Raw genomic sequence first — 11,094 nt, forward strand, 5'->3', positions numbered from 1 at the left:
CTGAGATTTTAGTTTACTTTTGAGGTGTTTCTCATCCCACTTTTTGCTGGATGTTTGTTTTTGTTTGTTCTTCTCCTTTTATTGAGAAACACTTTGCGTCTCTCTTGTTATTCCTTGATGTACCCTTTCGAGCTTATTAAAATTTCCTTTGCCGAGAAAAAAAAATTACAAAAAAAAAAGAGTCCATATCTTCTTATACTTGAAAGAAACTATTAACAATATATTCAACTATCCAAAATTAAGAAATTCTCGAAATTTAGAAGTCTTAAGGAAACTATTAACAGTATATTCAACTATCCAAAACTAAGAAATTCTCAAAATTTAAAAGTCTTTAATTCAAAGCCCTTGAGACCTCACAAATTAACCACCATATACTATTTTCCGTCAATTCTTCTACACAATATTGCTCCTTCACCTTGACTTCTTAAAATTTAATGTCTCGGTGGCTATTTGGACCCGATTAGATGCGGGATGACTTTTGAGGTGTTCCTGTTGCATTTTCTCATTAGATGGTTCTCCCTCCCTAACTTGTATGGTAATTTTGAGGTGTTCCTATAGGAGAATGGAGTTTTTAATTAAAGTGGAAAACATGCAATTTGTAGGATCAGTATCTTGTACCGGTAAGTTACATTATCGTATAACACATAAAAAAGACAAATTCCAACCTTTTATTCTTCTCTTTACCTCAAGAAACACTAGCTCACAAATTTTCCAACCTTTTATTCTCTTTTTAATTAGCTTAAGAAGCAGTAGCTAACAAATTTGACCGGTGTTGAAGTCTCTGCACGAGTGTAATGGGTTCAATTATCACAGATAGAACCCGGTTCTTTGCTTTGTTATCCGGAGCTCCATGCCCATCTCCGTTTTGGTAAGTGCATTGGGCGATCCGAGCAAGGTTAAAAGACGTTTCAATAAACGGTTTCTCAAATGGAGAATCAGCTGCTACTTGTTCTTTGTTCATCTTCTTCCACGCTTCCTCGATCAAACTGCTTATGTACTTTCGAGCTTCGTGTTCAGAAACTCCAGTTTCGTGCATGTAACAGAGAATTGAATTTGCAGATTCACCTCTGTCCAACTCAGCCTATGACATAAAAACAAATAAGGAATATGTTATTATGATGAAGTACGTACTGATATAGATTGTAAATTGTAAGAACTTCCAGTGGCACCTAGTAAAAATCATGACGGTAGATCTTGGATTCATAGCGTTTTTTATTTTGTACAATGCCAATAGCGAAATCTTAACGTAAATTGCATACCTTGAATGTGGCCAGATCATTGGAAAAACGGAAAATGAGAGATGAACACTCCACAAGAGGATGGTACTTGTTCTCTAAGCACTCCAGAGCCTCTTTTGTAATAGTTTCAGTCAATAAGAAGTAGACATGAACTGATATAAGCACCCCCGATGATGAAACCAATGCATTGTCAAGATATGCCTTAAATGTTGGAATCTCTCCGTTTGAACACCACTTTGCTTCCTTCAAGAATGTTTTGCATAAATCTGCCCACTGTGATATATAACAAAATAAACAAATCTATGGAATCTGCAATTACTAAATTTAGATTGGTCGGGACACAATGCTTGATTTGGTTTGGCACACCATCCTCACAGAGAGAATCCTCACAGAGGATTCCGATTGCTCTCTATGAGGATGGTGTGAGAGTTTTCATCCACATACTAGTTTTTTTTAAGATTATATACTCCGTGTATACATACCGCTCTTTTTAAGTGTGGGATGATGTTAACTCCTTTTCGTTTAAGAATGTCATAAGCCATTTCATTGGTAGTGTTGTAGAGAGCTAGAAAGCACAACTTCATGTAGTCGGGAAGGGTTTCCACAGCCTCTATATCCCATCTGTAATATAACAATTACCAAAACTTTGAATTGTCATTAGGAGAAAATTAAACAAACTCACATTCATGGCGATCAAATATGAATGGACCTTTGGAAGCCACAACCTCTATGGACATTTCAAAAATATTACTTATACTCCCTACGTCTCTAAATGTACGTTCTACCTTTATTCTATTTTTAGATGTCCCATTTTCGTCTCTACCTCGCCTTCAATTTTTCTTATCAAATTCTCAAGTTTTGCTTTTTCTATAACTTTCTAATAATGTATCCACAACCTCTATATCCCATCTGTAATATAACAATGTATCGCTCCCTTTCACCTCCCAAAAGGACTACCATATGCCCCTCTTCCTTACAAACATAATCTCCATATATATAGAAGCCTCAATCAAAATTAGCCACAACAATGGTGAATTTGCTTGTGAATTTGCGAATGCAACGACCATTAAAGACAGTATATCATTTTTATAGAAATTGGCCTCTAGGGAAAAAAAAAAAAAGAAGCATATCTTTTGCATACCTTTGAACAGCAGCAGTGAATAGTTCAAGCTCATCCAATGATCCATAGACGTCATAGACATCATCAATGGTGGTTACAAGTGCTGCCAATTTCGTTAAACTCTTCCGACAATCACTGAATTTGGGCTCAAAAATCATGCCCACATTCCAAAAGTAGCATTCCATCAATCTATCCCTGGTAAAACTCAACCTTTTTCCCAAGCCTATAACTTCCCACCACCTATATATATTTAAAAAAAGAAAAGAAAAGAAACACAAACTCGGATTACAAGGGGAAAATTCCCTACCTTTTCTTCTTAGAAAGTTTAAGATCCGAATGAAGCATCAGGGGACAATTTATATGAAGCTAGATTGGTCAAAAGTTTATATTGGGGCCATCTAATTGCGATAGTTGTGAAAACATTTTTTTATTTATAACATGTGGCATTAGTTTGAATTAAGATTTGAAATTCTAATAGAAGTGGATTTGAAATTCAAAATTAAATTACATGCAATTTTAAAAAATGTGAAAGGTGCACGAAAAATCAATGGACGGTCCAAATTTAAATTTGGTGTGGTAGGGACACCTGAAGTGAATCTAAACTACATATTGAATTTTTTTTTAGCAGGTTGATGCTAAATTTGGCTACACTTGAATTTACCTTGACATGTCTTTGAGCTCTCCTTGAAGCATAGATTGCACCATGTTGAACTCCAACTTAGCCATTTCAAGTAGCAAATAATTTACATCTTTACTTTTACCATAAGCTTCAATATACCACCTTGCTTCAAGCCTCAGCATCCTATGCTGCAAAGGCATTTCCAGTGCATGATTTATTTGTTCCACAAGGTCTTCGTTCGCTATCTTTTCCTTCAGATGTTTGGTTGTGAATACTTTGGCCTCTTCCATCAGTTTTTCTCCATCAAATGAAAAGTAAGAAGCTTCATACAAACTTAGCAATCCGTTGATGTCCTTGCTTAGGGATTCCATGAAGTATCCATTTTCGTCCTTGAATCTCTTAAACACATCTGGACAACATCACACAAAATGTTATCTATTTGTAGGAACAATAAGTGTTTTTGCTTTCAAAAATTATTTCGGAAAAGTGTTATTCAAAACAACATTAATTGCTTCAAGTAATCCCAAAGAGTACGTAAGCGTGGTGGTCATGAAGGCTTGGATCTTAAGGTTTGCTCCGTTTTAATATCTCAAGTTCGACTTCAGCTTGTGGAACAACTGTGGGAGCCATCCATGGTGTGATTAAGCTGGTCTGAAATATCTTGCTTTACTTGGAAAAAAAAATCAAGACATTGGTTCAGGTAACAAGAAAAATAGTACCTTGGGAGACCTCATAGCCATGTTGTCTACAGAGCCTAAAGCATAGCGCAATAGCATGAACACCAATCTTTTGATCTTCCATCACGTTTGGTAACTCAATCCCAAACGTTGAATATCATCTATCAGTTCGAGTATTGTCAATGAATTTGCATATGTATCCGCGATCATATCCCTTACATCCTCCTTCAGTTTCTCTGCCCTCTGCTTCTGTATTTCATCCTATAACAAATATTACAAGCAAAAACTATTAACTGTGTTTGGTTCTACTTTTTGAACTTTTATTTCCGAGAGTTATTTTTGAATTGGAACTAGTTTGAAAAAAGTGAAGGTGGGTCTCTTTGAAATGACTGTTTGGGAACTGTGCATAAAGAGTATACAATAATAATTAACTCTTGGTCCAACAATTTAACTATCGGATTACTTTTTTTCTTCTAATGTATATTATGTTGGACTACTGGTTTAAAAAATTCAAGGGGGACCTACTTATCTTTGAGATAAGGCATTCAATCACATGTATTTACATTTTAACTCAAAAATTTCACTCCAAAATTGTGAACCAAACACAGTGAATCTTATAATCATCCAAATTGGTAAATGTTGAATTACACTTTTGATCCCTATATTTTAATAAAATTTCACTTTAAATCATTCAAATTAATCTCTATGATCACTTGTAACATCACACTCGTATTTCCATCTCGAGTCATCTCCTGACCAATTTGGGATACCATTTTTGAACTTTGAAAATGTCACTCTTTCTGCATGGAACTTTATCAAAAGATGGCAAAAGGACTACATTGAAACACCAAAAAAAAAAAAAAAAGGTAAGGTTCACATCGGTAAGATTGAAACTGATGAAAGCCAAATATACGTACTACTTAATTAAACTATGGACCTTAGCGTAATTTGAACTTGTTAAAACTCTAAGAGTGGACCATTTTAAAACAGTGAGTTTCACTCACTTGCGATATTGTGAAACTCAAATTGTGGAGAAATATTGTACTACTAATTACTCACTGTATTATTGCGATTTTCTAAAGACTTGACGAAATCAGAATTCCAAGCAGTTGGCTGGTAATGGACGGATCGCCTTTCGGAAGGTTGTTGTGAATATCCTTCAACCATTGCTGAGGATTTTTGTTTGGAACAAGTCGGATGGGGAGCAAAGAACATATGAATGGACATTTGCATGAATGTGTTTATTTTGTTGCAAAGTGATATGCAATGGTAGACCTATTTATAGGCAATTACAGTGGACCTAGGGAGACTGCCCCGAAGCTTCCAAAAATAAAATCCTTAGTATTGGAGTTGACTTGTCTGCAGAGGTGACTTGTCTGCAGTCCAAACCTAGATTGCAGAGGTGCATTCCTTAGTATTGGAGTTTCAAGTATCTGTTAACTCCAGGATCTGACTTGTCTACAGTCCAAACCTAGACCGCAGAGGTGCAATTCAAGTGATCGCAACCATTAATTATCAATACGATCGAACGGTCCAGATTGAACTGTACACCTTTCTCTGCAGTTGTCTGCAGAGAGACCGAATCCTAATTCCATGTGTTTTCACGCGTATCTCATCAATTTTGCGAAGCTCAAGACACATAACAACATGTGAACTCAAATTCGATTGGTTTACTATGATGTTTAGTTTTTAAAGGAAACGGAATCCTCTAGTGCAAAGTGAAGTGCACGATCTGAGCTATCCATCTCTATAAGTAATAGTTTAAATTCCAATAAGTATCTTATAGGTAGGATAAGTTAGCAAATCTGAATTATTAAAAAGAGTAATGCTATAGGCTATTCGACATGCATTCGCCACTGTACAATTTCTATAGCAATCGTAGAGAGATTATTGTGTCCTTCCCTAATAAAGATATGTCAATTGGCGACTAGTGTAGACTACTAGTCAAATTAGAAACCATGATTTGCTTAAGAGTAGGGTAGAAAAATGACGTAGATTGTGATGATGGTGTTCTATACTGTAGTTGGAGAGGATGACAAAATGAGATTTTTTCCCTTCTTTCGGAGTTTTCCTAGCTTTCATTCTCGACCATGGAAGCGAACCTTGAAAGCAACAAAATTAACGGGAACCTATGCCTAGACAATAGAATCTAATCATGTGACTAGACAATGCATTATAGTTTTGGCACAAACAAAAACAGTTTTGGCATTTCTCCCTCCGTCTCGATTTGTTTATTAAATCTCGGGTTTTCAACTTATTAAGAAAATCAAATCTAATCCTTTGATTTGAAAATTTACATAATCCGAGCCATTGATTTTGAAATTGGACAGTCAATTTGAGACATGTGTAAGTCAAAAGGGGGACAAGCAAATCGGGACATGCTTAGCCTTCAAACCTCGCCTTCAAATAAGGTTTAGAAAAACTCCAAACGTAGAGCTAGGTCGTCGGTAGCATAATAAATTGGTAAGACCGGGATCGTACCACGGGGAATTCGCAAGATAGCTTAATCGGATTGTAGGTTTTAAATGGCAGAATGCAGCGTTCAAGACATTTAACTTGGTGATGCTTTGAAACGGTGAAAATTGCCAAGGCAACAGACTAGGAAAATGCTTAATAAACTAAAAGAGGCAAGTCTAGGGATCATCTAACGCTTGACTTAAGCCGTTACCGGTTTTCGATTATAACTCAGGCGAGAGTCACGACTGCGTGCTCACGCCTGGAGAATTTAACTTTAATGACTTCGTTTAATGAAAGATGTGATTAAATGGAGACGAACCAACTTGTTTTTAATATTTGTCGAACACATAGGAGGCCACGAGCCCTCGGTAAGCTTTTTGCCAAGACCGCTTGGCTAAACATCTTACCAAGGAGTTAACACCCTTTGTTTAGACCAAAGATGCAAGTTAAGCTCTATTCCGAAAATCATGATTTTAAGCTCGAGGACTTGAGAACCAAGTAACCACCTAAGTACTCGGGAAAGATTACCCCGAGACTTGGCCTATCGACTACTCACACATAGTTAAAGCATAAAAGAAAGCATAAAAACGAGACATGATTTTTAACCGATAAAAATGAAAACAAACTTGATATTATAAAGGATCCAAGTCGTACGAGCAACTTTATTAACGAGAAATTAACTAACGAGAACAAACTTACTTGAGTTCTATGGAAATTACTCTTGAAAAGCTTAAAAAAACATTAATGGAGAAAAAACTAAAGTTAATAATGTGCTAGCTACCAAGAGAGAGAGAGATGAAGCCCCTATTTATACACAATGAGCTTCTCTCTCATCAAATATCTAAGAAACATACTATTAAAGGCAAGTATTCCATAAATGAAAAGTTCAAAAAGTAACAAAATATCTGGCCGAGAGCTCCCCGTATCGATACAGATTATGCAAAGTATCAATACCACATTGCTAAGCTGAAGAGACCAATTTCCCCGTAACGCGCCCGTATCGATACGATTTATGGCCGTATCGATACGGAACTCTCTGCCTTCCCAATTAACCAATGCGTATCGATACGTCCCTTAATCCGTATCGATACGCAGAGCTTATCTTCAGAAAGGAAAGCTCGCCTCCAGAACTTGACACCCGACGACGACTGGCTTGCCCGACTCTTCTCGCCTTCGTTCTTTGGTCACTTTGGCACAAGTTCCACCAGGCGATGATACTTGAACTAACTTAGGGGTTGGCTTTGCAATCAAAATACGCCTTTTAAGGGCGTTTTTCCTGAAACACTTAACAAACTACCTTACGAGCAATATTGAATAAAAGCGACAAATAATAACTAAAAACACTTCTAACTAACGGACTTAAGCACCACGATCAAGCAATCTTAGGTGCTTATCATACCCCCTAACTTGAGCGTTGCTAGCCCCTAGCAACAAAATCAAAACTAAAGGAAAGAAAGAAAAGCTGACAATCCTTCCGACAAAACTACTTAGCACCTACTCAAACTGCAACTAGTTGGCAAGAGTTAAAACAACTGAATTATTCCAAAACAACTCGCAACTGGAGATTGAGCGATCAACTAAACATGAGCAAGTTATAAACAAGTATCCAAAATGAGCGTCAAAAGACAAAAGACGGATACGAAGCTATAACTTAACCAATTCCATTCAGAGCAACCATATCCCACAAGAAAGGTGCTCGAATTAGGCACGGGGAACAAAAATACCGTGCCTTTTAAGTGGAGAGCACCATTATCCAGAACTTACAACTAAACGATTGAAAAATTGATTGCCGAAAGAAAACATGCCACAAACTAAATATGCTAACTATCAAGCAATAAATTGAAATGGAATCAAGGCATATTAAAGATCTACTAAGGGCTTCATAGCATATGTCGACCTTGGTTTAATCAAAGAACGGTTAGCAAAATGGGGTGGCGGCCATATACTAGCTTAGTTCAACTACCCTTGGCCGCCTCCAACTCCAACTACCAAGTCATAGGCCACATGCCGGCCTCAACAAAAACTTGCTAAACTATTAAGTCAGAGTTAAACTAAACTAGACTAAAAACAACGAAATAAAAGATAAGAGGTGGGCTGTCAACTACCAAGCACCCCGACCAAGTAGAGGGATTTCAAACTACTCCACCAACCCTACTCATCATCCACAAACACAGGTTCTTCCCCAGCAAAATCATCGCTATCCTCATCAGGCTCCTCGGGCGGTGGTACATACTGCTCATTGGTTTGCCCCACACCTTGACTCAGGACCCAATCTAACTTGTGATCTATCTTCCACTGCCTCCTTGCATTGGCTCGGGTCTCCTTCTTAATTTTCTTCAGGCATCCCATAGTGGCCACCCCTTGGCAAAAAAGCAATTTATTCCAAGTAGCTGACTTTGCACCCTTTAGTGGCAAAGTAGTCAAGTACGCCCCCACGTGGGACAGCAGCAGTAGCTGGTCGGGACTGAGAGATACTCCGCGTGAGTATGGAACTATTAATATCCCTCGGATTGAGCTTCTCACGCTTCGGAAACTTTGAAGCGGGGACCTTCTGAGCCAAATAAATAATGGTCACCAAACATGGGAAAGGCAACCTAGAATTGGTTAGGGCCTTGGCTTTGAAATCGATCATCTCCTGAAAAATAACCTTCGCCCAATCACACACCACATTTGGATTCATGAACGCGTGAATCATCCCCCCCTCGTAACTATCCAGCTTGTTCTCGGTCCCCCTCGGATTGAAATTGTGGTACACTAGTTGATTGACAAGCCGATAAACATCCTTGAACTTTTCTGGCACATGAGGGAGACTCGCCTCCCTAGGATTTTTGTACAATTCCTGAACAATGGCCTCGTCTGCCACATACTCCTCATCCGGATAGTTCACGTCATTTGCAGGTGGTTGGCGGTAATTCAAAACCCGTGCAATAAACCCTAAAGTCACCTCAATAGGAATCTTTCCAATCTTCGATGTTACCTTAGCATCATCCTTCTTCTCATCCTCCTCGGGCGGAATCTTGATGTTTTTGTAAAATTCTATGACAAGCTCTTTGTTATAACTAGGATTATGGGCAAGGTAGTAAGACAAACCTTGGTCACGGATGCGACAAACAAACGGATTCTCAATGCCAAGGTTGTCGACGTCCGCATGTCACTCATTCTTGAACCCCCGGTTGCGAATTCCCTTTTCCCATTTCTTTTGAGTTGCTGCTCGCATCTCAGCCGCCGTCCTTCTTTTCGCCCGGCCCCATTTTTGCAGATTCGCGATCATTTCCTCCTCCTCCTCCATTTCCTACACTATCTCCTCCGCTTGTTGCGAAGAAGAAGCCAGAACTTTGCCCTTACCCTTAGCAGCCACAGTCTTTGTTCTCACCATTGCACTAAAAACCTACCAAGCAAAACAACACCCCAAACCTTGAAACAAAACACTACAGAAAACAACCCAAAATGCAGCCAGGAACGCAAAAGTTCCAACAAAAATAGGCAGCCCGTCAAAATCCACAAAACTCCGAGTTGTACAACACAAGTTCAGCCTCTAAAATTCAGTACAATAATGGTAACACGGCAGTGCTATTTCAATCCCCAATCCAATCAAAATTTCAAAAATCTCAGAAAGGTTTCACGGGTAATTTCAGAATTAGGGGTTAAAGTGCATGGTAAAATGGTTCAAAATGATAATGCATGGCAATATATGGTGAGTAATCAAGGGTTGAAGCTATCATAGAGAAAGAAAAATGGGAGATTTTGCGTATATAGAGAGAGGAAGTGGATTTACCTTTGTACTAGTAGGATTCGACTTGCAAACCTTGAAATCCTTTGGAATTCCTTGAAAGCTTGGAGGTTTGGTGGAAGATTATGGAGTTTTGGTAAAGATTAGAGGGAGAACATGGGAGGTTTAGGGCTAGGGTTTCAGGAACTTGGATGGTTATGGAGGTTAAGAGAGAGAATGAGGCTTGGGAAGATGAAGTGATCGGCCTTGTATCAACTGCAGATTTCAATTTTAACCCACGCGTATCGATACGGTCCTTAATCCTATCGATACGAGATAACCTGACTCCCCACGAAACAAACGCGTATCGATACAGCTTATGGCCGTATCGATACGGGGAGCTTATCTCCAGAAGTTCAGCTTTGCCACCCGATAGCCAATGCCGACGCCGGAAACCACTTTAAAAATACACCCGGAGCCTGTAAAACCTGGAGTCAGCCCAGTAAAGCTCAAAACCAACTTCCAACCATCCATTCGAACATCCAGTTTCCTATAGATAAGAGCGAGACAGTGACTAGGCTTTATTTTAAAGGACAATGGGACTCTCTTGTGGTTTTAATCAAACAAAGATGGCCTTGTATCATTTCTTAAATATGCCATAGATTCCGAAACGATTTAAAGTAGATAACGAACATGTTTAGGCATGATATGAGACTAATACCTAACTAAGAATATAATGTGAAAAACAACGAGATATGGGTCAAACCTGCTCACAACACACTCAACACCTAATTTCTCACCCTTTCAGCATGCATATGAGTTGGACAGTACAAGTTCACCAAAATATTTACACGAACTCTTGCCAATTAACGAACTAATGACCAAATGCTAAGTTGCTCCATTCCACTAACTTTGTAATAACGGAAGGATTGATCTACCAAAAATGAAAAATATGAAAAAAATTTAAACAAAAAAATAAAACATAAATATCCGATTTATGTCCCTCCCCCCAACTTGAAATATGCTATGCCCTCATAGCATGGAGAACAACAGTAAGGAAAAAGGAATAAAAGATCGTTCCTACGGGGGAATGTCAACCCCCTTATACCTCGACCAAGTTGGAGGTTTTTGCGTCCTCGGCTCCTTTCGTCATCCGAACGGCTTTCAAGGTCGACTCCTTCGGCTCTTCCAACGGAACCATAGCTAGTCACACAGGATCATGGCCAGAACTTTATTGGACTAACAACCGTGACACGTAATCGCACCCATGCTTA

General features: G+C 38.6%; 1 protein-coding gene across 1 annotated transcript; it reads right to left on the reverse strand.

The window, feature by feature from the left end:
* Positions 1-568: 568 nt before the first annotated feature.
* LOC131323090 (tricyclene synthase EBOS, chloroplastic-like) lies at positions 569-3,784 on the reverse strand. Its single transcript, XM_058354716.1, has 6 exons — positions 3,697-3,784; positions 3,020-3,386; positions 2,380-2,598; positions 1,721-1,859; positions 1,260-1,511; positions 569-1,081 (listed from the first exon to the last, which is right to left on the reverse strand). The coding sequence occupies exons 1-6, from the start codon at positions 3,776-3,778 to the stop codon at positions 740-742; spliced, it is 1,401 nt and encodes a 466-aa protein (XP_058210699.1). The 5' UTR covers positions 3,779-3,784; the 3' UTR covers positions 569-739.
* Between the last annotated feature and the right edge of the window lie 7,310 nt (positions 3,785-11,094).

This window comes from Rhododendron vialii, chromosome 4a (assembly GCF_030253575.1).
Source record: "Rhododendron vialii isolate Sample 1 chromosome 4a, ASM3025357v1".
Lineage (NCBI taxonomy): Eukaryota > Viridiplantae > Streptophyta > Magnoliopsida > Ericales > Ericaceae > Rhododendron > Rhododendron vialii.

What these genes read in the sequence shown, in the direction of transcription:
- LOC131323090 (XM_058354716.1), bottom strand. Translation starts at nt 3,778, where the DNA reads ATGGAAGATCAAAAGATTGGTGTTCATGCTATTGCGCTATGCTTTAGG. An exon ending in GAGCTCAAAGACATGTCAAG is followed by an intron (nt 2,599 to 3,019) that starts GTAAATTCAAGT and finishes AAATATATATAG; the next exon opens with GTGGTGGGAAGTTATAGGCT. An exon ending in ATGATCTGGCCACATTCAAG is followed by an intron (nt 1,082 to 1,259) that starts GTATGCAATTTA and finishes TTTATGTCATAG; the next exon opens with GCTGAGTTGGACAGAGGTGA.